Genomic DNA, 27,721 nt, shown 5'->3' with positions numbered 1-27,721 from the left:
ATATATATATATATATATACACACACAATCATTGAGCTGAGCTGAGCTGATCTGATCGATCCAAAACCAATCTCGAAGAAGAAGAAGATTAATGGCTTACCAAGCTCTGGATTGTATCACCTCCTCAGACATCGAAGCTCTTGGATTACCCTCTGAAGTTGCAGAGCGATTTTACCAAAATCTCAACGAAATCATTCGCAATTACGGCTCTGCCACTCCGGAGACATGGCAACGCGTCTCCAAACACCTCCTCGAACCGGACCTTCCCTTCTCTCTTCATCAGATGATGTACTACGGCTGCTACAAAGGCTTCGGACCCGACCCTCCCGCCTGGATACCTGACCCGTAAGCACCTCTTGCCTCTGTGTATATATTTTCTGCGTTTTTTGTTTTCGTGAGTGAGATGAGAATGTCTAGTCAACTGATCCTGGTAATTCGTGTTTGGGATTTTTGGCTGGATATCTATATATATATATATGGAGTGTTTTGAAAAGTTAGTAAAAAATTGATGTTTTGACTTTTTTTTTTAAATTTATTTTGTCCTTTTGTGAATAAAAAATATAAAAGGTAATGTGACGTAAAATTAGTAAAAAATTAAAAATTGACTTTTTTTGGCTCTTCTCAAAGCACCCTTATATATATATACTAGCAGTTAAAGGCACACGTTTTTTATTTAAAAAAAAAGTGTGTAAATTTTAAAAAATAGAATAAAATTATGTGCTTAAGTCAATAAAAATTGAATTACAAAATACTATTTTTTAATTGATAAAAATTTTAATACATTCTCATTTAATTTTTTTTTTAATATATATATTCAATTGTATAATTTTTCTTTTTGAATTTGATATGATATATATACATATATTCTCATATATTTCTATATTATAAAATAAAAATATACTCACAAAAATAATATATATATAAAATCTGTACAATTCTTTTTATTTTTTTTATTTTATTTTTACAATAAACGTAATAAAGAAATAAAAACTATTAAATAATTAATTTATACAAAACCCAATCAAACAACCCACCGAAGTCAATATCACCAATGCCATGACTTACCTTGGTATGCAAGTCACATATTTTCAATAAGCTTTTCCAATATCATCACCTGTCGAAGTTCCCAGAGACTTGTCGATGATGGTGGGTTTTTGTAGAAGTGAAGACAACGATAGCTATCCAGAAGCACTCAATAAAGCGATGATATCTCTCTCTCTCTACATATATACATATACATAAATACAATGATCTCTCTCTCTACATATACATAAATACATATATATATATATATATATATATGTGTATGCATATCTATATGTAGGTATTTTCTCTCTCTAAGTTCTCACTCCTTTGTGTGTCGTCGTCCCCTCGGGGGAGCCTCGTTGCTGTGCTCTCACTGGCTAGAAGAAGAGATCCAGAAGAAGTTGTTTCTAATAATATTTTTGTCCCCTTGAGGTTTCAGTCGTTCAAAACAGAATTGGAAGATGTTGAAACTGATTTAGAACTACTGTGCAGTTTGGAAATGGGGTAGTGGAATTGATTGGTTTGAATTTATCATGTTACCTTTAAGTACAAACTGATATTAGTGTAAAAATAATATAATTATTTAAGAAGTTATGGTCATTTTAGAAAAAATGGAAAAAAATTTCTAAGCGAGGCTTCAGGAATGTTGGCTTTTAGTAATAGTATAGATATATATTTTTTGTTTTCTCAAGAAACAAACTGAGATTCTGTGATTTGTTAAGGGCATTCTCTATTGTTTTGAGTTTTCAATTCGTATTTTTCTTTATTTTTAGTAAATTTGTTAGTATTTTAGTTTAATAATTTTTTTTAAAGATTAATTTAATATATATTTTCTTTTTCAATAAATTCAAAAATATAGGAAAATGTACTATTTTTAGTATTTAGTGAATTTTTTAAAGATTTTTTTCACAAAGTTTGTACTTTTAAGTTTATTTTTAATCAAATTTGGTGAAGGATTTGATTCATAGTTGAATTGGTGAAAATTTTGTCTCTCCCTTGATTTGATACAAATTTGAAGAAACAGTTGGAGCAACTTTTAGCCATTTTTTCACCAAATTTGAATTTGATGGAAAAAATTGATGAAGGATTGGAAATGCTTTTACAGAAAGGAATAATGTAAATCCAATTAAGTGAAAATGTTGAATGTTTGAACCGAAAATCATAGAACTTAGGTTGTGTTTGGATATTGGATTCGGGTATGGGTTTGTAGAGCAAAAAGAAAAGGGTAGGGAATTAATCCTTACCCAAATCCAAGATCCAAACATAGGCTAAGGGAATTGTACGGGAAAGAAATAATTCTCCTCGTATAATCCTGTTGACTAAGTCCACGCTCCTCCGTACGACGTCGCTTTGTCACCTGAAAACACAAACGTGGGCTAGCCGGCGGGTGTGTGCCGGAAACCTCTCCGATGCCTAAGTCAGAAAATTTGACAAATAGACAAAGCTCAATGTATTCAGGAAGCAAAATTGTATGTTGTGTTATGTTACCTCCTCCAAGGTGATGCTTGTGAGCTTTTATAGGTTTCGAGTGGCCCAATCCTAGTAGGACTTTTATTCCTCCACGCAGAGTCCTCCTAGGATTCATACTCCTAAAGGATAATGCTTATCCTTTTACACCCCCCCACTGCTTAAACCAAGTGGGATGGTTTTTACCACGGCCGAACTATCATTTGACCGAAGTACCCACGGCTATGCAGAGCCGCCGAATAAGCCGAACTATCATTGGTTCGGTTCTATCTCTCGTTACACCTTATCTCGGTTCTCCCTTGTATGAACTATGGTGTGCCAGGACCGAGCTACCGAGTAGCAAGGTCCTGACCGATCTATCCAAAATACGTCAAGACCGGACTAACTCGGAGACCGGACTAACTCCAAGTTGTCCAGACCGAAGTAGCTTTACAATTCCCGAGCCGAAGTAACTTTACTTCTCTTGGGCCGGAGTAACTTCTCGGCCCTTGTTATCCAGTCCGTCATACTTTGGGCCATAAAGTCCATCTCATAGCTCGGCCCAATTTTCAAAAATTACCCTCTCAATTGCCCCTTAATTCCATCTGCACAGCATGATTGTGATTACCTAGTGACCAGCCGAGCTAACGTTTATAAGCCTTTCCAGCCGAACTAAAAAATCGTTTAGCCTCTCCAGCCGAGCTTATTTTACTCCGGGTTCCGCTTGTCCGGTCAAAACGTCTCTTCAATCACTGTGACTGTAACGCTTCACTTTCCATTGACACGTGGCAGGCTCTGATACGCTGTGGGCAGCTGTCACGCCGCCCTCGTACAGCGAAAAATTTGAACAGTTCCCGCTTTTTTGCCTTTCGTCTTTTTCACAAAACACCCCTTTCACTTTTGAATCACTCACCTTCTCTATTCATCTTCTTCTCTCTTCGTGCCTCTGTTTCTCCAGCCTCTGAGTTCCCTGAGCTCGTGTTCTTTGCTGGTGCTGTTGCTCCCCTCCTTCAGCTTCACCTTCTCCTGGTAAGCTTCAGAAAACCTGTTTTGTTTTTCTTCTTTCTGCTTTCTATGTTTTTGCGAAACATGCTTGTTCATTTTTGTTTTTGCTTCTGAACTTTCTTGAAAAAATATTAGCAGAACTCATGCATGTAAGACCTATTCTGTAGAAAACTAGTCTTGAATCCAAAATCATGTAGCAACCGAACTAGGATACTGTTTGTCCTATATATAGGTAGATCACTTTAGATAATAACCGAACTAGAACTCCAGAAATCAGTAGTTTCAGTAGGTTATCAACTCCTGAATAACTCTAGCCGAGATAAGCCCACTGAACGAAGTTTGACTGCATTAAATTAAGAACCTTGGTCTTCAACCGAACTAAGCCTTTGGGGCTAAGCCATCTTTCCTAGTTTCTAAACCAAACTCAGAAAGCTGCCCCTAGAGGCTCAACCGAAGTAACAAAACTCATAGTTCAACCGATTTAGGCCTTTGGGGCTGGACCAGCTTTCTTAGTTTTTTAGACCGAACTCAGAAAGCTGCCCCTAGACGATGACCCGAAGTAACAAAACTGTTTCCAAAGCCAGTATGCCGAGATACCTCGCTTTTAATTTGTAGCACGGTCCAATGATCTGTGCTTAACTCTTGTGTTTTCTACTTTGCAGACTTAGGTTGCCCAGGCACTCTTGCGTGCGCTCAACCGAGCTACTGAGCACAATTTTTGCACCGATATAACTTATTCGTAAATTATATGATAGATGGGGAAGTATAGATACCTAGTAAATACTCCGGGCGGCCTAGCCGAATTCAGGAAAGACTACCAAATGCCTGATGATGTCCATCTGGTCTTGGCCGAAAAAGAGGTCATTCCCTGGGACAATGAAGGCTTCGTCCCCTTCACCCTTTTATCCATTATAGAAACCGGACTACGGTTTCCAGTCCAGCCATTGATTTGTGAGTTCCTTAGGCAAACCAGACTATGCCCAACCCAACTATCTACTAACTCCTACCGCATCATTATGGGAATAGCCGAACTGAACCGTCAAGCCGGACTAAACCTTGGCCTGGCCGAAATCTTCCATCAATATTCCATTGGCTCAAAAGAGGATGGATGGGTTTATTACCTTAGAATACGTTGCCGCCGAGAGAAGATAATAAAATATACACCGGACAAAGACTTAAACGACGATGATTTTTTCTGGGTCTCTGGGAACTTTGAGGATTTTCAAGCCCAAATTCCTGGCCGACCTATAAATTGGAAAAAAGGAGAGCCCGGTAATTTAACTTCGGTCTTCTTCCTTGTATTTTTTTTACTTCGTCTTTTTGATGTTTCAGCCAGACTAACAGTTGTCTTTCTCGCAGATTTTGCCCACCTTCACTCTTTATACAGTTATCTAAACCTTGCAACTTTGCGAGCCGCACTACGATATCCTGAACGTAGTTGGGCCAAATTGCTGCAATTCGAGCCGACCTACCGATATAGCGGTCGCCGGAAGGCCAGAGTAACTGACTTTCTTCTTGAAGAGGCCCCAGAACCGGACCCATCCTTGCCCGAGATTAGACTGATCCCACTGACAGCTGAAGAATAGATGGCAAAAAAGAATAGAGTCAGGGCGCTTTTAACCGAGATAACCAGGCCCGAAGTAACGCCACCCATCCAATCGCAGCCTGCTGTTGTGGCCCTCCCTTCTCAACAGTCGTCCTCTTCCCGCCGAACTAAGCAAGCTCGGACTGCCGAAACCGAACAAACTTTGGTTGATGAAGAAGAACCTGCTCTTCCACCGAGCTTACCACCGAGCCCCCAACCGAAGCCCTCTGACCGAACGACCGGTTGCTGGGCACCGAAACTTACTTTCAACAACTGAGATATCCAAGCCTCAGACTTGATTGTTGCCGAAGAAGACCATCAGTTGGCCTTCAGCCTGGCCAAGAGTGTGTGCCTCCCCAAAGACATGGAGCAGCACCAAAAACAACTGAATACTGAACTGAAGGCCATCCGGTCTACGACAAAATCCATGATTCTGGTAAGTGACTTCGGTCGTCTCTCTGTCTACTTTCTTTTTTCAACTTTTATTTCGACTAAAGGGAAATCTTTGCTTTGTCAGGCCATTCAGAAAAACCAAATCACTCATAGGAAAATGCTGGAACTTAGGAAAATAACAAGGCAAGCCGCGGCAGAAGCTGAAGTAAAAGCAACCGAGCTAGAGGAGGCCAGAAAGCAAATGGCCGAGCTACAAGGTGAGATCGGCAGACTGACCGGACTGGTTAGTTCGGCCGAAGCCGAAAAGCAGAAGGCTACCATTGCTCTGAAGGATAAGTACCTGCGCGAGCTGGTAAAGCTTGAAAAGAAGAAAGACACCGAGATAAACCAGCTGAAAGAGAGCGCCAAAGGAGCTGAAAAGAAAAGCTTTAAGAAGGCAGAGGATATATATGTCAAACAGTGTGAGGCCGCCAAGGAACTGTTCTTTAAGTGCGGCTGGAGGGGAGCCGTTGAGAAGCTCGGTCATGATCCACATACCGAGGTTTTCAACCCTCCAGCCTACTTTATACCGAACTCCCTTGTGGAGTATGCTAATGCCATGCAACAGCAGTTTCTTGAAGGCTCAAACTCTGATGAAGACTTTGCTTCTGAGGATACTCAAGTTGTTGATGTGGATCAGTCAGTTCGGCTGGAACCCACGGTGGAAGACCTGACTGTTGAACAACCAGGTGAAACCGTGGTTCCGACCGAAACTACCCATACGACCGAGAATGAGCTCCCGCCTGATGCCGGTCTTCATGTTGATGCCGATGCTGCCTTTGACGCCGAAATTGAAGATCTTTTCTCTTGATTTTGCACTTTTTCTCTTTTTTGTTACCCTTTGTCTTTGTAACCGGGCTATGCCCCTCTGTACTTGCTTTTCAATGAATGAGAATTTTGTTTGAACTTTTATTCCGGTTTTGATTGTTAAACTTACTATGCTTACCAGCCAACCACTCCTTAGCCGAAATAATTACTCCGGCTGAGGAGTACTCAGAGTTGGTTTTAATCCAGCCAACCATTCTTTGGCCATACCCATACTTCGGCTGAAGAGTACTAAGAGTTGGTTTAATCCAGCCAACCACTCTTCAGCCATACCCATACTTCGGCTGAAGAGTACAACGAGTTGGTTTAATCCAGCCAACCACTCTTCAGCCATACCCATACTTTGGCTGAAGAGTTCAAAGAGTTGGTTTAATCCAGCCAACCATTCTTCAGCCATATCCATACTTCGGTTGAAGAGTTCTAAGAGTTGGTTTAATCCAGCCAACCACTCTTCAGCCATACCCATACTTCGGCTGAAGAGTTCAAAGTGTTGGTTTAATCCAGCCAACCACTCTTCAGCCATACCCATACTTCGGCTGAAGAGTACAAAGAGTTGGTTTAATCCAGCCAACCACTCTTCAGTCATACCCATACTTCGGCTAAAGAGTACAAAGAGTTGGTTTAATCCAGCCAACCACTCTTCAGCCATACCCATACTTCGGCTGAAGAGTTCAAAGAGTTGGTTTAATCCAGCCAACCACTCTTCAGCCATACCCATACTTCGGCTGAAGAGTACAAAGAGTTGGTTTAATCCAGCCAACCTCTAAGTTAGTTTTTTCCAGCTAACTTAGAACAATGTTTGGTTATTCCGACCAAACATCCTGCAGCCTGGATCCTTATCCTGGGCTTAGGAAGGGTGTTGGTTTATTCCAGCCAACCTCTAAGTTAGTTTTTTCCAGCTAACTTAGAATAATAAAAAAAAAAGTTTGCAATATTCCTATCTTCACTAAAGCTAACTTTTACAAAGAACAACTCATGCTGAAAAGAATTGATTATCTTATTGAAGAAAAAGAAAATTACATATGTTTGAAAGAGAAAAAGCTAAAAATAAAACAACTTGAGATTGGCCGTGTTCCATGGCCTAGGGATTGCTTTGCCGTCCTTGTCTTCTAGGTGGTATGCCCCTTTGCCTGCTAACCCAACCACTTTGTAAGGACCTTCCCAGTTTGGCCCTAACTTGCCATCTCCTGGTACCAAGGTGTTTCCCATTACTTTGCGCAGTACCCAATTGCCGATCTTGAATTGTCTTGGATGCACCTTTTTGTTGTATTTTCTAATTAACTCTCGTTGGTATGAAGCAATGTGAACCAGTGCCCTTTCTCTTCTTTCTTCCACAAGGTCGAGTTCCAATGCTATGGCTTCTTCATTTAAGTCTGGATCAAAATTTTCGCTTTGAATTGTGGGGAGGCCAACTTCTAGTGGGATTACTGCTTCCATTCCGTAGGCTAAGGAGAATGGTGTTTCTCCTGTTGATCGTCGAGGTGTGGTGCGGTAAGCCCATAAAACATGAGGAAGTTCGTCCGCCCACTTGCCTTTTGCCTTCTCTAGTCTTTTCTTAAGTCCATCCAAGACGACTTTATTTGATGCTTTTGCTTGGCCATTCGCTTGAGGATATGCCGGTGTAGAATTGTAGAACTCTATCTTGTATTCTTCACAAAAGTTTCTGAATATTCTGCCGTCGAACTGAGTGCCATTGTCTGAGATTAGGGCTTTTGGTATGCCAAATCGAGTGATGATATTCTGCCAAACGAACTTCTTCACATCTTTTTCTTTGATTGATGCCAATACTTCTGCTTCCACCCACTTTGTGAAGTAGTCTGTTGCTGCGATAAAGAACTTCTTGTTGCCGGGTGCTGTTGGAAGCGGTCCTACTATGTCCAAGCCCCACATTGCGAAAGGCCATGGGCTGGTCAATGGTAGGAGTTCTCTTGCTGGTTGATGAATTTGGTGTGCGAATTTTTGGCATTTCTCACACTTCTTTACATATTTCTCAGAGTCTGCCTGCATGTATGGCCACCAGTAACCTTGTGAAATGGCCCTGTAAGCTAGCGATCTTCCGCCTTGATGGCTTCCGCACACTCCTTCATGTATCTCGTACAAGAAAGCTTCTACTTTGCTGGGATGTACGCACTTTAGGTAGGGTCCTGAAAATGACTTCTTGTATAATGCTAAGGATGGGGAGAGCCAAAATCGCTGTGATTTCGCTCTTATTCGGTTGGCTTCTTTTTTCTCTTCTGGTAGGATGCCGTCTTTTAAGAACAGGATGATGGGATCCATCCAAGAAGGGCCTAGTTCCGTGCAACATACTTCTTCTGCTTCGGGGTCTTCTATGCTTGGTCTAGGTAGGTAGTCGATCAGTAGTGGATGGGGTATGGAGGTATCTGCCATGGAGGCGAAACCTGCTAGTTCGTCTACTCTGCTGTTTTCCTCCCTGCCGATTTGCTCTATCCTTATTACTTCAAATTTCTTGATCTCTGTTCTGACAAACTCTTGGTACTTGGCCATCCTATCATCCTTTGCTTCATAGTCGCCAGAAATTTGATTTACCACCAGCTGTGAGTCGCTGTAAACCATTAGTTCGGTGGCCTTCATGTAGCATGCTGATTTGAGTCCTGCGAGAAGCGCTTCATACTCCGCTTCGTTGTTTGATGCTGGGAAGCCAAGGTTGATTGCTTGCTCTACAACCAAGCCGTCTGGGGAGATGAGGATTATGCCAAGCCCTGCACCATGGCGGTTGGATGCTCCATCCACAAAGAACTTCCACATCTCTCCAACAAACAACTTCCAGCACGTGGAGGGGTCAGATGATGTCGTGGGGTCAAGAATGGTGTTTTTTTCAAGGTCCATGCTCGCTGTCTGCCCCTCGCCATCTGATTGTACTGTTGGTGAGCCTTGGTTTGTTTCTTCCTTGCTGTCTTTAGTATGGTCTGCCTTGGAGTCTAACTGAGTACCTTCTACTAGGGGTTGCGCTATTCCGGCGTCAACTTCCATCCCTAATTCGGTGGCGTCAGTTAGGTCGACTGGGCAGATATGATGAATTCCAGGAGTAAACTCTGCGACGAAGTCTGCCAAAGATTGGGCTTTTATTGCGGTCCTGGGTTGGAACTTGATGTCGAATTGTCCCAACTCTACTGCCCACTTCAAAATTCGCCCAGAAAAGTTCGCCCTCTCAAACAAAGCTTTTAGTGGGAAAGCTGTGAGGACGACTATGGTGTGGGCGTGAAAGTAGTGTGCCAATTTCTTGGAGGCCATCATCAAGGCTAATGTCAGTTTTTCCAGTGGCAAATACCTTGTTTCGGCTCCCAGCAATGTCTTGCTGACATAATAGATGGACAAGTGTTGGATTCCTTTTGTACGAACCAATACTGCGCTAACTGCGTGCTGAGAGACTGCCAGGTACAAGAAGAGTTCTTCACCAGGTACTGGGGTAACAAGCAGTGGAGGGGAAGACATATACTCCTTCAGGCTTTCTAGAGCTCGGTCGCATTCTTCATCCCACTCAAACTTGGCTTTTAAGGCATGAAAAAATGGTCGTAGTCTATCCGACGACCTGCTTATGAACCGGTTGAGTGCAGCTGCCATGCCGGTGAGATGCTGTACTTCTTTCACAGAGTTGGGTCTTTCTAAATCTTGGATTGCTTTGATCTGGGAGGGGTCTGTCTCTATATCACGGTTGGTCACCAGGAAGCCCAAGAATTTGTCAGATCCTACTCCGAATGCGCATTTGGAAGCGTTAAGGCGCAACTTGTGTTTCTTCAAGATTTCGAACATCTCCCCTAAGTCCTTGAGATGGTCATTCTCATCCTTGCTTTTGACCACCATGTCGTCGATGTATGCCTCCATTGTTCTGCCTAACAATGGTTCAAACATCTTGGTGACCATCCGTTGGAATGTTGCCCCTGCGTTCTTCAGGCCAAAGGGCATGACCTTGTAACAGTATAGTCCTCTTGGAGTTGTAAAAGATGTGACCTCCTGGTCTGGCTCATGCATGGCGATTTGGTGGTAGCCTCTGTATGCATCCAGAAAGCTAAGTCGGTTGTGTCCTGCCGTTAGGTCTACCAGTTGATCTATCCGTGGTAGAGGAAAGCTGTCTTTTGGGCATGCCTTGTTGACTGTTTTGTAGTCGACGCAGACACGCCATTTGCCATTCTTCTTTGGCACTACGACTGTGTTGGAGATCCATCTTGGGTAGTGCACTTCTCTAATTGCTCCTGCCTCCAGTAGGTTGCCTACTTCTTCCGCTACTATTTCGGCGTGGTGGAGTGCCGATTTACGTGTGCGCTGAATGACTGGTCTGGCGGATGGGTGGACATTGAGTTGGTGACTGATGAAGTTTGGATCAATGCCTGGCATGTCGTAGGGTGTCCAGGCAAACACTTCGATGTTAGAGGTCAAGAATTTCAAGACCTCTAATCTCTCAGTGCTGGACAACGACGAGCCGAGCAAGAAGAACTTATCTGGGTTCTTCTCATCTATTTTTACCTCCACCAAGTCCTCCACCACTTTTTGATCAGCCTCTTTGCCGACGTCCGCGAATAGTTCATTGCTTTCAGGTTCCTCCACCGAATGAACGTATCCTTTGGCAGCGCGGCTGCCATTTACCGTGGCGAAACATTGTTTTGACATGATCTGATCTCCATAGACTTCTTCAATTATACCGGTGTCGTTGGGGAAGCGCATTACTTGATGGTAGGATGACGCCACCGAACGCATGGCGTGCAGCCATGTTCTGCCCAAGATGATGTTGTAAGTGGAGGGGACCTTCAATACCCAGAACTCCACTTGTTTTGTTACGCTTCCTGCTCTGACTGGAAGAATTATTTTGCCGACGGGCCACTCTGGCATGGAGTTGAATCCAATTAGGGGAGAGACTGCAGGTGCCAAGTCTTTGTCTTGTAGCTTCAGTTGTTTAAATGTGTCGTAGTACATGATCTCATATGAACTACCCTGGTCAATCAGAATCCGCTTGACGTCAAAATCCTTGACTCGGAGAGTGACGACCAGAGCATCATTGTGAGGACAGTATATTCGATCCAAGTCCTTATCTAAAAAGGACATGACGTTTGTTGCCTCTGTCTTTTCCTTTTTGATGGCAGGTTGGGCACTTAACACCTCTCTAAAGTGCTCAGCCTTCTTGATTGATCCCCTGAGCTCGCATACACGCTCAGGTTCAAAGACTCCATGTATTACATTGATAATGCCTTGAGGTGGGGCGTCGATTGGCATTCCGTTGGGGTTATTGTGATCCTGGGGGGCTGGTTGCATCCCTCTTTCAATGTATTTGTCCAAGTGGCCTGCTGCCACCAACTCTTCCAAAATGTTGTCTCAATGGTGTGCAATTCTCCGTGCGGTGTCCCTTTTCTTTGTGGAAGGTGCACCGCGATCTTTCGTCATAGTCCTTTTGGGCTTCTCCTAGCTTAGCTGGCCACTTGACGAAAGGCTCATCTCTTATTTCGCTAAGAATCCGATATATCGGTTTCTTGAACACCGTGGTTATGGCAGTGTGGATTCTCAACCATCTTTTATCCGGGTCTTCTCCGTTATCTCGTCTGCTACGTCCGTTTTTGCTTTGACGATCTACTGTATTGGCCTTCGCTGAGGTCTTCTTTTCTGGTACTGCGGTTACACTAGATTTTGCTTTTGCTCGTGCGCCATCCTCTTCTACCCTGATATGCTGATGCACTCTTTCCATCAGGGCTTCCATAGTGAGGGGTGGCGTCATGGTGATCGAGTCCCTCAGTCTGTTCCCAGCTGGAAGGCCTCTTTTATACTGTGCAATGGCGAGATTGGTGGGGCAGTCCCCAATCTGATTGAACGTCTCCCAGTAGCGACTGTTGTAGGATCTTAGGGTCTCTTTATCACCCATGTCGATGGAGAGTAGCTGGTCGATCTCCACCGGGGTTTTAGTGTTTGTTCGGAACCTTGTCACGAAGGCTTCTGCCAATTGTGCCCAAGAGGCTATGCTGCCTTCTGGTAGTTTCTCGAACCAAGTCAAGCCTAGGTCGCCAAGACTTGATGGGAAGAGTATGCACATTAAGGCTTCGTTTCGCCTGTATACAGCCATGACTTGGCGAAAGTGGCTCAAGTGTGAGTACGGGTCCGTCTTCCCTTCATATGTGGTGAATTTCAGCTGAAGGAAGCCTGATGGTAGGGGCGCGTTTTCGATCGCTGGAACAAACGGCGAAGTCTGTAGTCGTGCCAATGCTTTGTCCGTTGGTTCGTAGGCTGGGCGCGGTATTGGTATTCCAACCTCGACGCTTCCATGCGTCCGAGGAGCCAACCGCTGTAAGGCAAAAACTCTGTGCGGATCTCGCGCCCTGGCATCCTCCTTGCATCGTACTTTCTCTTCGAGCACGGTTCGTAAGTCGGATGATCTGGGTAATTCCGTCTGTCTAGATCTAGTTTGATGCGAATGAGAGGGCCAATATGTGCTTCCTTCAGTGTATGATCTTTCAGACTTCGTCCTCTCAGACCTGGAGTGACGAGTTCTGGAAGACCATGATTGAGTATCGCCTGTCCTAAGGCTTCTACTCTCTCCTTGTGAGGGTGTAGTATTCCTACTACGATTTTCTGAGTGGCGAGGGGGCGTCTTGTTTTTGCGCCCCTCTCCTATCGCCACTTCTTTTTTCTTTATCTGTCGTTTCAAGGCCTCCATGTCCGCCGCCATCTTTCTTATCAATTCATCTTGCTCTTTCACGCGGTCTTCCAGAGCTTGGGGGTCAATCCTCCGTCTTTGCCTGTCAGGACTTTGTGAGTGGTGGGGGCTGTTATTTCGCCTTCCCCTAGCATCCCTCCTGGAGTTATGTCGTTGGGGCTCCAAGTCCGCCATGGGAGGGACAGGAGGTAATCCTTTACGCCTTGCACCCTCATCTGGAGTTAGTCCGTCAACGGCGGACTGCGGCAATTCTTCAATGTGTGCCATTGAATGTAAAGGGGAGAAGCTTTAATCAAGAGGTTTTGTTCTGTCTGTTTTTCCCACAGACGGCGCCAATTGTACGGGAAAGAAATAATTCTCCTCGTATAATCTTGTTGACTAAGTCCACGCTCCTCCGTACGACGTCGCTTTGTCACCTGAAAACACAAACGTGGGCTAGCCGGCGGGTGTGTGCCGAAAACCTCTCCGATGCCTAAGTCAGAAAATTTGACAAATAGACAAAGCTCAATGTATTCAGGAAGCAAAATTGTATGTTGTGTTATGTTACCTCCTCCAAGGTGATGCTTGTGAGCTTTTATAGGTTTCGAGTGGCCCAATCCTAGTAGGATTTTTATTCCTCCATGCAAAGTCCTCCTAGGATTCATACTCCTAAAGGATAATGCTTATCCTTTTACACCCCCCCACTGCTTAAACCAAGTGGGATGGTTTTTACCACGGCCGAACTATCATTTGACCGAAGTACCCACGGCTATGTAGAGCCGCCGAATAAGCCGAACTATCATTGGTTCGGTTCTGTCTCTCGTTACACCTTATCTCGGTTCTCCCTTGTATGAACTACGGTGTGCCAGGACCGAGCTACCGAGTAGCAAGGTCCTGACCGATCTATCCAGAATACGTCAAGACCGGACTAACTCGGAGACCGGACTAACTCCAAGTTGTCCAGACCGAAGTAGCTTTACAATTCCCGAGCCGAAGTAACTTTACTTCTCTTGGGCCGGAGTAACTTCTCGGCCCTTGTTATCCAGTCCGTCATACTTTGGGCCATAAAGTCCATCTCATAGCTCGGCCCAATTTTCAAAAATTACCCTCGCAGGAATAAATTGTAATTGTGAGGAGAAGTAATACATCATTTATAAGTCCTGAGAACAAGGTATTGCATGTTTGTTTATGTCAGCTGACAATTGAATCACATTATAAGAAATCAACATTTATGTAGTTACAACTAGCGGTAACCCGTGCTATGCACGGAAATCGAGAATGTATAAGTTAAATAATTTATTATACTCATTTTTGTATTATAAAATATAAAATTCTTATAAATTTAAAATATAATAGAGAGTTATAACTAACAAATATTTTGAATACGATAACTATCTAATACCTAAGTTTATGCATTCATTTTCCATCAATTTATCATTTGAAATATTGATTATAAAATTATCTTAGTCCAAGTAGGTCATTTAGTAGCATAAACTATATTTCTATCGAACATTATTCTAGCTTTAAAAACAAATAATGTAAAAGTGGATACCATTACAAATAATATAAAAATGTAAAAATGAATACTACTACAAATAATGTAAAAATGTTCAAAGGCCCCTTTAAAGAAAACAACAAAAAAAATGCACCCACTACATATACATATAGGTATACAAAGAAAATAAAATTCATCAAAACCCTAAAATCCTACAATATGTTAAAATATATAGCTACAGTGTGAAGCATTTGAAAAATAAGATAGAAATGAATTTGAAGATAATTATTAGATTAGAGATTAAAATAAATTAAAAAAAAAGGATCATACGAAAAATATAATAAAAATAAAGTTGGAGATAATGATAGGATTGGGGATACAAAAAAAAAAAAAATTAAAAAGGAAGAAATAAGAAATAAAGAAAAATGAAAATATTGGAGAAGAATAAGATAAATACAAAATCAATAAAAAGAGATAAGGAGTCTTTGATAATAAAAAGATTTTAAAAGTTAAAAATTTAAAATAAAAACAATAGTAAGAGAAAAAAAAAATTTCTTATTGGAGAAAAATAAGGATGAAAAATTAAAAACATAACTTTGAGAGAGCAACATGTAGGAAATAGAATCTTAACTTTGCTTAAGAATTGAGTATAAAGACTTTACAAATTTTCGAGAGCACACTATATTTGCTTATATATTAGTATAGATATATACATAGGTAAAAAGATAGATATCAAATCTAATTTGAAAAGTAAAGATAAAAGTAAAATAAACATTCTACAAAAAAAGAAGAGAGAAATGTGGGAATTCGGTTGTTGATAATCAAAATTTTAAAAAGATAAAATATTTATGAGAGATTACGTATGAATAAAAGATAATTTAATTTTGTTTGTTATATCAAAATAAAGGCATATATATTTTATTGAATAGTAGCAAAATAAATTTACTTTTTTAATAAAGTTGTAATAGAATAAAATATTTTTAATTTTTAAATTGCATGTTTGATGATGATTTTTTCAAAAAAAAAAAAAAAAACAGTGATAAAAAATTTTAAAAAATTTAAAATTGATGGTAGTCAATTGTTATCATTATAGCATACAAAAAGAACTCTGGATAAAATCATGGATAACCAATAAAAAATCAACACTTAGCATTAAATTTTGCAAAAATTAAAAAAAAAAATGAAAAATTCAAAATAAAGTATTGGAATTCCTCTAATCATATAATTAGACATTTTAGTTAATTTTAAATTTAAATGTTAAAGCCAGTAAGATTATGCCATGTGGGTTAATTCAAAATTTAGATAATACACTAATAGATTTGAACCATTTTTTTTAATATTATTAAAAAAATTCAAAAATTTAAATTAGGTATGTTTGGATAGAATTTAAACATTTTAAAATTTTAAAATTAAATATTGTTAGATGTACCTATCACTTTAAGCCAAATATATTTTTTATTTTTAAAAATTTTAAAATTGAGAAATTGTGTTTAAGGTTTTGAAGCTATTTTTGTGTGTATATTTAACTGGATGTATATTGGTTGTAGATGATTGAGAGAGCTTGAAGGAGCAAATGTGAGATTAACTCTATGCATAGCTGATCTTCTTGATTTCGAGAGTTTACCTGAAACTATTAAAGGGTGTGATGGTGTGATAGATATGAGATAAAATAAAAAAAATAAATTAAATTCAAGATTTGATGAGTTTTAAATCTGATTAAATTGAAGAACAATCGCAATTCACAACTTTATTTATTTATTTATTTATTTTTTAAAGGCAAGCCCAAATCATGCAAAATGTAATAATGAAGATGATGAAAAGATGTGTAAATGAATTGAAAAATATTAGGAAAAAAATTTACACACATAAAAGTAATAGACATTGGAAAAATACGTATAAAGTTAGAAATAATATTAGGATCATAAAAATGGAGAAAATGAAAAAATGTGTAGATGAATTGAAAAATATTAGAAAAAATATATATGCACACAAAGTAACAAACACTAATAAAATACATATAAAGTAAAAAATAATATTACACTGACCTTGTAATGATTTTTACAGATTATCAAACTTGCAAAATATAACAATAGAGAAGATGAGTTATTTTGAGAAAATATAGGTAAATGAGAGAATGATTGAATGTAATAATGGAGAAGATGAAAAGATATGTAAATAAATTGAAAAATATTGGCAATATATATATATATATATATACATACAAAAGTAATAAACACTAAAAAAATGCATATAAAATAAGAAATAATATTAGGAGCATAAAAATGGAGAATATGAAAAGATGTGTAGATGAATTGAAAAATATTAAGAAAGAGAAATATATACACACAAAGTAACAAACACTAAAAAAATACATATAAAATAAGAAATAATATTACACTGACCTTGTAATGATTTTTCCAGATCATTAAACTTGCAAAATGTAACAATGGAGAAGATGAGTTATTCTGAGAAATAAAAGATGGATAGATGAGAAAATGATTAAATTTGATTGGAGTAAATTGAATAGAGGTGTGTGTGAAAGTTATAGGAGTTCCGAGCTTTCTTTTTTTTTTATTATTAAATTGAGATTGAGAGTGAGATAGATATTATTGTAGGTGATGGATATGAATGAATATTTTATTATTTGGGGATAAATATTATTGCTGGTGATGGATATAGATAATGGATATGAATGAATATTTTAATATTTTATATTTTATATAGGGAGAGAGAGAGTGAAAAGGCTTGAAGAGTGAAAAGAGAGGTGAAAGATAGTGTCACGTAATATTTTTTTTTTTTTCAAAATTATGAGAATTTATTTTATATTTTATATAGGGAGAGAGAGAGTGAAAATGCTTGAAGAGTGAAAAGAGAGGTGAAAGATAGTGTCACGTAATATTTTTTTTTCTTTCAAAATTATGAGAATTTAGGATTCAAGTTTTGAAACTTTGTGACTAAACAACTACATTTGGTTATATATATAACTAGCGGTAACCCGTGCGATGCACAGAAAAATAGACTATATATATTCTGTGTGATAAATAAATCATCTTAATTTTAAATTATATCTTAATAGAGACAAGCCATAATATTAAACCATCTAGGTAGATGTTAACAATAATTAACCCACAAAATTTTACAATAAAATTTGATATGCGTAAGAAATTATTAATTATAAAAATTGTTGGGAATAATAGTATCACAATCACTTGATAACATAAATAACTTGTATCAAACAAAACAAAACATTAAAAGAGAGAAATTCTATAAGTTTAGAAAAGTTATCATAAATTTACTTAAACTTTTAAATCAGTGGTGTATATTATTATTGTGGAATCAAATTATGAATAAATATCAACTTTTAATTATAATTTATAAGTAGTTTTTAAAAAATTTTAATCTAAGTTTGTTGCCTTGCTTATAAAAAGAACTTCTCAAACAAATCATTAATTGATTATATTAGCAACCCTTTTATCTTTGATTTCCTCTATCAATGACACACTTATATCATATCAAAGTATAAATCATTCTCCATAGTTTGAATAATACTTGCATAGTTCTTACATCATTTTAAAAAAATTAATCAAGATAAGAATGTCATAGTATTATAAAAATTATATAAGAGAATAGTTTTAATCCATTTTATTTATAAAAAAATGATAAAAAATTATTTGAATTGTACTTGAAAAAATATAACAAATGATAGCTTTAATCATTATATACCCAAAAAAAAATTATATTGGCTACTCAACGAAAAAATGGTCAAATACAAATAAAGTCATGAACAATGAATTAAATCATATGGGCTCTAAATTGATAGTATAATCTAGCAAATCAACTAATAATAACATAGAGATATTGACAAATATGTAGTACTTTCCTATCATCTTTGTATTATATTCACTAATTTCATATATTATATGAAAGTTTTAATCGTCTCGATCCTTCAATAAAATAAGGATCAAGAAAACAAATTTGATAAGAAATTGATTCTAAACTTAATTATTAAAAAAACAAAGATTTCAAAGAGAGAATTTAGAGATGAGATTGAAGAAATACTATAACGAATGATAGCCTTATAAAAAATAAAAATAAAAACATAACAATGATCTAATGCAAATTATTTTTAATAACTAATAGAAAGAATCTCAAATTATTACCTTTTATAAATATAGTGAAAAAAATTAATTTTGTGAGATTTCTGTGCTACATTCTCCCATGTAGCCTTTATTATTTCATTATTAATACTATTCTCATTCAGAGCGATAATTTTTTTTTTTTTACAATCTTTATCATTTGGTAGATAATAACGAATGATAAAAATTATCAAGAGAATGTTAAGAATTTAATAGGAGATAAGAAGTTATAGATAAGAGCATTTCATAAGATAAAAAATTTAAAATAAAAAAAAAAGATAATATGTGATAGGAGAAAAAAAAAAGAGTAAATCAAAATAAAGATTTAGATATATATGTTTTTGATAGATATATAGATTAACAAATCATATGTTTATCTAAATTTTATTATTTTAATTTTTTGAAGATCAATTATTTAATCTTTATCTTTATCTATAGGCCACGAAATTAATCTTTATAAATTATTTATCAATTTTTATATGTTTATTTATCTATAAGTCATGAAATTATTATTTTTTAAATAATTTTTAAAATTTTTATCTTTATCTATAGGTCATGAAATAAATTTTCATAAATTATTTATGAATTTTTATATGTTTATCTATAATGAAATTAATTAAAGTACGAAATGAGGAGGGAAAAAAAAGAGTAATTGTTTTTTTATTAAAAAAATCAATTATTTAATTTTTATCTTTATTTGTAGGCCATGAAATTATTTGTTTATTTATGGGAAGAAATTTTCAATTATCTATAAGTTATGAAATTAATTTTTTTAAATTAATTGTTACAGTTTTTATATGTTTATCTATATGGAGGAATTTTGAAATTTAAATCTTTATTCATAAGTAATGAAATTAATTTTAATTTTAATTAATCAAAAAAATAAAAAATGAAGAAAAATAGATAACATGAAAGGCAATCAAAGAAGGTTGCCACGTAGAAAAAAGAGTGTTTTAAAATTATAAGAATTTAGGAATAAATATTTGGAGGTTTTTGACAAAAACAACTACATTTGGTTATATATATAGTATAGATATAGATATAGATTTATTGGTGGGTATGCAATCTGTAGAATCGTTCTAACATGGAAGAGTCACAGTTCGTTTGGGAAAGAATAATGTTTGGGACCCCTTTTTGGGGTTACCCCCTCACCCCTTGCCACGTGGCAGGGGGTGATTGGAGGAGCAGAAAAAAAAAGAAAAAAAAAAAGAAAAGGTAACCAATGAGAGAGAGAGAGGGGGTCAAAGGGGTGGGGGGAAAGAAAGAATTAGGTAGGACTTGGGAGAGGGAAAAAAAAAAAGGAATAATGTAAACACAAGTATAAATTCGAAGAAGAAAATTTCATGCAATCTTTGATGATCTTAGAATTGGCATTTTATTTATATTGTTATTTTTCAGAATTAATTGGTTCCTATGGGCTATGTGCCTTTTTATATGGCTAGGGAAAGAGCGGCCTCAACCAATGTTGGGCGACTATTAGCGAGGCATGGGAAAGAGTTCTTGGATTCAAGATACAAGGATCCCATATCAAGCTTCTCTGAATTTCAGAAATTTTCAGTCTCAAACCCTGAGGTATTGTTATAGATCATTAAAGCTTAGGATTATTTATTAAGATTTCGAGTTTTATTCCCATATTCCTGTATGGACCATTGGCTATTAAATGTGTGTGTGTGGGGTTAGGTTTATTGGAAAACTCTATTGGATGAAATAAGTGTGTCGTTTTCAGTGCCTCCCCAATGTATTTTACGTGAGAACCAATCGCACCCAGGAGGTCAATGGCTACCTGGTGCACATCTGAATCCGGCAAAGAATTGCTTGAGTCTGAATGGTAAGAGGACTTTGGATGATATAATGGTGATATGGCGTGATGAAGGAGATGATAAAATGCCTGTTAATAAGATGACTCTTAAGGAACTGCGCACAGAGGTTTGGTATGATTCTTTCCATGTTAGCCATAGTTGTAAAGTTTGATGTGTGTTAATTTGTCAAAATATCATATTCAATACCTGATTAAATGTAATCCACAGGACCTTGATTGCCATCCCCAACAATATTATGTATTTAACATTACATTGTTCGGTATTAGGATTTCATTGGGAAAAAATCCATATCGTACTCCATGGGATGCGCTAGGTTGATCTTAATCCATATCTTACTCCTACATGTTTGATGGTGTATGCGTGAGAATTTAGGAGGAGAAAATAAAATAAAATTGGAACTTTGGTGTTGACACCCTGAAAGGAAGTAGCAACCTTGTCTAGATACATTGTACATTAGTATAGATCATCTGGCGGCTTCTTTGTCAACGGTTCTCTAGGCTACTTTCCAAAAGATAAAGCACATGATCATACATTAGTTAATAATGTTTCAAGTAGAAGTATATTGGGAAGTTTTGACTTCTAGGTAGTAGATTTGAGTGTGCCAGAAGATTCAGAAGTGTAGACTGCATTGTACAGTTAGTTTGTTTCTTTTGTCATGCTATGATTGCTATTTGTATGAAATGTGGTACTTACACATTAATGAGTCTTTTTGATTAATTGATGAGAAGCATTTAGTTTTCTTTTCTTATCATGCAGACATTATTCAACTCTAAACATTTTGTAACATAAAAACATGTTGAACTTTATTTGTAGGTTAGTTGAACATGCACTTGAAACATTGGGTTTGGACAAAGGATCTGCAATTGCGAGATATGCCAATGGATGTGAATTCTGTAGTGATCTACCTGGCTATTGTTCTGGCAGGCTATGCAGTTGTATCCATTGCTAATAGCTTTGCTCCAACTGAAATTGCGACAAGGCTCAAAATATCAAAAGCAAAAGCAATCTTTACCCAGGTTAATCGTCCCCTCGCACCTTCTTTGCCCCTGAGGACCATGCAAGATCAAATTTAAGATTTCTTACTGTTTAATTTATGAATATATATCTGTGCTTTCCTATATAAGTGAGAAAAGCTATTCAAAAGTGTCATGGAGTCTTATGCTTCTATTATCATACCAGTACAGTTTACTGGAATGATTTTTTTATCATTATAAAGATTTAGCTAACTCAGCTTATGCTGCGCTTGGCACTGTTTGTTAGTGCAAAACTCATAATCACAGCTTGTAAATGAGTGTTCTATTAGGGATCAGAGCTGTATCAGGTGACTAATGCGATGCTGATGTTTTCGTGCTTGACTATGTCTGTATTCAAGCATTGAAGCTTTTCTCTCTGGTATTTGTGACTGCTTATACAGTTTTTCCAACTAAGCTAGTATTTGGATGCTCAGTCCTGCTACTTGACTATAACAAATATTATTGTCCTCCTTCTCTGTAATTTCTTTGAAATGGATCTCAAAATTATCTTAAATGATTGTTTTCATAAGTCATTTATAAAATTAGCTTCAAAGTTATTGATCATCCTGTCCACTAGACGTCAGGCAATTTCATGGCTTTATGTATTTCTCATTCTTTTTATGCGTGGATAAATAAATTTACATATTCTCTTTGGCTAATATTGTCATCATCAAACTTTTCTTTCTCAGGATGTTATTATCCGTGGTGACAAGAGATTACCCTTGTACAGGTATTGTTCTCAGTTCTCTTTAGATGAATAGCATGTTCATTCTCTTCTTTTTATTATGACTATTTCTCATATATAGGTTCAAATCTGCAGTAGAGTTATCGATGCCCAATCACCCATCGCAATTGTTATTCCCAGTGGAGGCTCCAGCTTTGGCATCAAATTGCGTGATGGTGACATTTCTTGGCATGAGTTTTTGGCAACAGTCGAACATTTCAGGCAAGAACTCTTTTATATATGTTTGATTCTTATTTTCTAGTTTCTTATCTGTTTTATTTGCTTTTGGCATTTATTCAATGAGGGAAGTTCTATATAGCTTATTCTCTATCTATGACTTATATTTCCTTTTCTTTTTCTTTTTTTTTGGGGGGACATTGGAGGGGAGAGGGAGAGGGAGAGGGAGAGGGAGTCAACGATTAACCAACAATTAACACAACCTATAACTTGAATTAAATCAATATTTTAATATATGAGGTCTGAATGGGATCCCTATGAAATTCTGATTGCTCCTTGCCTTATTTAAATGTTCTGCATCAGTCTTCCACACACTGGAAGAAGCTTGACCTCAAGTTTTGTAGTGCTAAAGTATGAGGGTTAGAAGTTTCGAACTTCATACATACAAGAGTGGATTCTTGGAGTAGGTTACACAAGTTGTTTGCTGGAGTAATCTCTAACCAACCTCAAATGGCTGATGTAGGGTTTAAGTTGCTTATGGGACAGTGGTGTATTTCATTCTTAATTATTGAAATAAATAAAATAAAGTTTTTTCAGCTTATTCAATTATTTTTTTTTTTTTCTAGAAGCGAATATACAATTCTGAGGAGTCCGTTTGACATCATATCATTTATTATGTTTCGAAATATTTATGAAGCTGCTGGTTGGAATAGCTTGCAAATGGAGGTCATCCTTGAGGCTTGAACTGGATAAAAGCATCAAAACTAATAATATCCTCAATTTTATCTTTAACTCCTTGGCTTCAGCATTGTGTTCATCTTGAGATACTCATGATGTAAATGATTGTTTGTAAACATCCTTTCCAGTTTTATAACATTGGTTATCATTAAAGCTCTAATGCTGGGTGCTGTGATTGTTCATTTTCATGCCAAAACTTGCAGAGAAGTTGAATTTGTTGCAGTAGAACAGCCTGTTGAAGCATTCACAAATATCCTTTTCTCTTCTGGAACTACTGGTAATTTAAAGATTAATCTTTTATCATCTTTTAAATTATTTGAATTGTACATTCCACTGTCATACATAGAATAATGTCTCCAAGATCCATAAATACTTTGACTATACCAGTTTTTAAGTTGACCACTGAGCAACTCAATAAGACCTTTTAATCTTTCACAAATGAAAACTATAAATTTAAGTGTTTATAACAATGAAAAAAGATTGGGTCGACCCAAGTACATATTGAAGCGGCAGTAAGTTGAATGAGGTTAGAATGTAGCGGCAGTAAGTTGAATGAGGTTAGAGTATCTGGATTCCATCTAACAAGCTTAATTGGATTTATATATGGTGTAGGGGAACCAAAGGCAATTCCATGGACCCTTGCAACACCTTTCAAAGCTGCCGCAGATGGTTGGTGCCACATGGATATCCGCAAAGGTGATATTGTTGCTTGGCCCACTAATCTTGGATGGATGATGGGTCCTTGGTTAGTTTATGCTTCACTATTGAATAGGGCATCCATGGCTTTATATAATGGATCTCCCCTTGGTTCTGGCTTTGCCAAGTTTGTACAGGTAGAGACCTCTTCTCAATATTAATAGCCTACTATTATTTGGTCCCTTTTGGTTGTCCCTGTATCTTTTTGTACTTAACAGCCAACTAAGTGGTAATTAGGGGTGCAAATGAAAGGGTTAGTATGGGGTTAATATCAGAAGAACGTGATTTTCTTAACTTTGTGACTAAGGATATTACCTTGTTTTGGTGCTAAGGCCTTGCTAATTTTTTTTTGAAAACCTACCTTCCGAAGTGCAAATGACATGCAATGTTTTCCAGTCTGAAATCCTGTTAATATTATGGGCTTATTGTGGATAAAAACTTTAAAACTTTGGGATAAAATATCTTATAAATAAAATAGGCGGGAAATTGAAAAGAATACTTGGGCAAAGTACCCTACCATGAGAAAGAGGGAGTGAGAATATCTTCGGATAAATTACATGACTAATATGTTTTGTTTGGACTTTTGAGATTCCACTTTTATGTCTTATTCAATTGAATCATGCAACTTGTCTAGGATGCTAAAGTAACAATGCTTGGAGTGATCCCAAGCATTGTAAGGGCATGGAAAACTACAAATTGTACAGCTAGCTATGATTGGTCAGCCATCCGGTAAGTTCTGAATTTTACCCTTGAAAACTTGTGTCCGCTTCATATTGCAGCCAAATTTATTTACATATATGAATAAGGGGTTTGTGTAAGTGTGTGGGTGGGTTGAGTGGGGGTCTGTGTGCTTGTATATGTAAACTGAGGTTATTATTGCAAAAATTTGTTGTGTCGACTATAAATACATTATCTAAAAAAATCTCTCATTCTTGATATTGAGAAAATAAATATTTTAGTGTATGTTTATTCTTTTGAATTTTGTAGTTGCTTTGGATCCGCTGGCGAGGCATCTAATGTAGATGAATACCTATGGCTGATGGGGAGGGCTGGATACAAGCCTATCATTGAGTATTGTGGTGGCACAGAGATTGGTGGTGGATTTGTTACTGGGTCATTGTTGCAGCCTCAGTCTTTGGCTGCTTTTAGCACACCAGCTATGGGCTGCAGTCTGTTTATCATTGGCAGCGATAGAATTATTAATGTAAGCACCATTTAACCTTACATCTGGAAGGAACGAAAAGTGTCTGTAGCACGAATTTGCAGCATGCTATACATTTTTTAATGCCCGCACTGGAACTTACACGTTTTGGAGAAACCCATTTTTTAATCCCTCTTATTCATTTCAAATTATTTCATTTCTGTTCTATATTTGTACAGTAGCCTATTGAAAGACATGACACATTCGTACTAATAATGAGAACAATACATCATGCATGACTTTTTTTACAAAGGGTACCTCGTTATGGATATTTATTTATTTATTTTTCATTTTTCTTTTGGGTTTATTGTGAATGTAATTACTGACTAAGGACATGTAAGTTTAAATTTATAACATACACATCTAAACATTCATTGCCACATATTGAAGGATTTTGTTCAGTCTCTTTGTCATGTGTAATATTTTCTTCTTATTGCTTCTGTCTATTATGGAGCTTCATGTAAAGTTTCTAATCCATTCCCAATTATCTTTGATTTGTTCAGTATTTGTGCAACTAACAATTCTGTAGTGTAGTATTTTAGACTCTCATTCAATTATGCCAATCATTTTTTATGACAACTGAATACAACTAACTGTAATCTATCTAGCATTTAAGAAATTTTTACCGTAGTCATTCAAACTAGTATCTCATCCCATCTACTATAGCCACCAATTGTTCCAGGGATTGGTGAATTGGCTCTTGGTCCCTTAATGTTTGGAGCTTCAAATACACTGCTGAATGCTGATCACTATAATGTATACTTCAAAGGAATGCCTGTTTGGAATGGAAAGGTAAGCTAAGCATCCTCCTTGTTTTTGGACGACCATGGAGATTTAACTCACTTGAACTTATGTTTGGTGACTCTCCTCGTTCAGGTTGTAAGAAGGCATGGGGATGTGTCCGACCTTACTTCTAGAGGATACTATCATGCTCATGGTCGGGCAGATGATACAATGAATCTTGGGGGCATCAAGGTTTGAATTAGTCTTACAATCTGACCTATTAAAATATGCTAGTGTTGAGTTAAAAATCATAGGCTTAGGAGCCTGAGAAATAAAAATAAAAGTGCATATGTTCTGACAAATTATGTGTTTTAAGAATCGAAGGTGTTTCTAAAGTACTAGAGCCAGAATGTGGGTTGTACTAATACTGCAGGACCCACTATGAGTCAATCCATCAACATCCAATGGCTTTGGATCTTGAGTTTAAAAAAATAAAATAAAAATCTTCAAGCATTCTTATAAAATGCTCATTCTTTTCAATAATGCAGTTGTAATACTTTGGTTGTCCTTACAAAGTATCTTCAAATCGAACTGTTATGTTCGCATGTATCATTCACAAGGAACGTGGTGCTAATGGAGGCCTGACCACCTTTATATTCAAATTTAGAATTGCTCGAAAAAATATGCAACATGGAAAATGTACTCTTGTTCCTCACATTATAAGATGGAATATTATTTTTTGACTGATATATATGACACCCTCAAGGCTTCGGTGATGCTGGCCCTATTAATTAGAGCTTTTGAGTATGAAAATTTTGAGGATTACTTTCACATTTATAGGACCCATTTTAAATGTAGATTGCTCTAACCATTTCTTTGGGTTTGGGCAGGTAAGTTCAGTTGAGATTGAACGCATCTGTAATGCTGTTGATAACAACATCCTTGAGACAGCAGCGGTTGGGGTGCCTCCTCAAGGAGGTGGTCCTGAGAGGTTAGTCATAGCCGTTGTTTTCAAGGATTCAAGTGAATCGGCCACAGACTTAAACAAGTTGAGGATGGCTTTCAATTCTGCACTGCAGAATAAACGAAATCCTTTGTTCAAGGTATAATCAAACTACTCAGCAATTAAATGCCTTGTTGAAAAGTTTTGCTCTTAGTTTCTTTTGTTTTTTGGTACATGAACATCATATAATATTTTCACCGAAGGAAGGTGTGACGAGGAGTGGAACCCCATGGTGAGACTTGAAGTCAAGGGTTAGTGGTATAACCGATGGATCAACTGGAATCGAATTATAATTGCATAATAAATATATTAATAATTATGTATAAATAAAATTAGCTAAATAAATTACAAAAATATATACTGATATTATCAATTTATTTTTAATTTAAGATTTAAAATTTTTATGGGTTGTTTCTTGGTAGAAAGTCAGTGTACATAAAAAGAATGATACATAATATACATCTTACAGCTCAGTGGCACAGGGCGTGCATATCCTGCTTGAATCCCAAGTTTGAAGTGATGCCCGCGAAATCACGCATTGCATTAAACCGGACAGTTCACCAGAACCACCACCGGTTCTCATGGTTTATTTGGATCAAAACTTGGACCGGTCAATAGCTCAACTGGTTGAACCATCTGGCTCGACCCTGTTTTATAAACATTGTTGGAACGTACAATTTTGCTTATTAATGCTTAATATTGCAGGTTTCTCAAATCGTGCCAATACCGGCTCTTCCAAGGACAGCAACAAATAAGGTTATGAGAAAGGTTTTGAGGCAACAGTTTGCTCAAATTGACCAAAATTTTAAAATGTGATGTTTCTAATTCCTATTGAGAGCACTTTGCTAAAATGCCAATTCCATCTGTTTTTGTTTAGTTTTCTTCATATAAATGTGTTTTTGTTATTATTTCCCAACTTGGTCTGAATGATTAATAATTCATGTGTTGTATAACAATGTAACATATTTTGATTATTGTGCAAAAACAGAAAAATATGGATTAGCATTCACTTCAAATAAATCTGTGGATTACTTCTGGTTAA

The 27,721-nt window shown here is 37.1% G+C and overlaps 1 protein-coding gene across 1 annotated transcript; it reads left to right on the top strand.

The window, feature by feature from the left end:
• On the top strand, positions 1–27,721 carry LOC114283427 (hexanoyl-CoA synthase). The gene is given in 15 exon segments (XM_082866710.1): positions 1–345; positions 20,027–20,156; positions 20,265–20,515; positions 21,218–21,271; positions 21,273–21,420; positions 22,107–22,147; positions 22,238–22,363; positions 23,260–23,333; positions 23,669–23,889; positions 24,387–24,481; positions 24,740–24,956; positions 25,620–25,745; positions 25,830–25,928; positions 26,567–26,779; positions 27,385–27,721. Coding segments are annotated over 15 exon segments (2,160 nt in total). The 5' UTR covers positions 1–91; the 3' UTR covers positions 27,496–27,721.

Source organism: Camellia sinensis, chromosome 4, assembly GCF_055761805.1.
Source record: "Camellia sinensis isolate YWXY chromosome 4, ASM5576180v1, whole genome shotgun sequence".
NCBI lineage: Eukaryota > Viridiplantae > Streptophyta > Magnoliopsida > Ericales > Theaceae > Camellia > Camellia sinensis.
The sequence above is the reverse complement of the archived record's forward strand: the minus strand, read 5'-3'. Positions and strand labels throughout refer to the sequence as shown.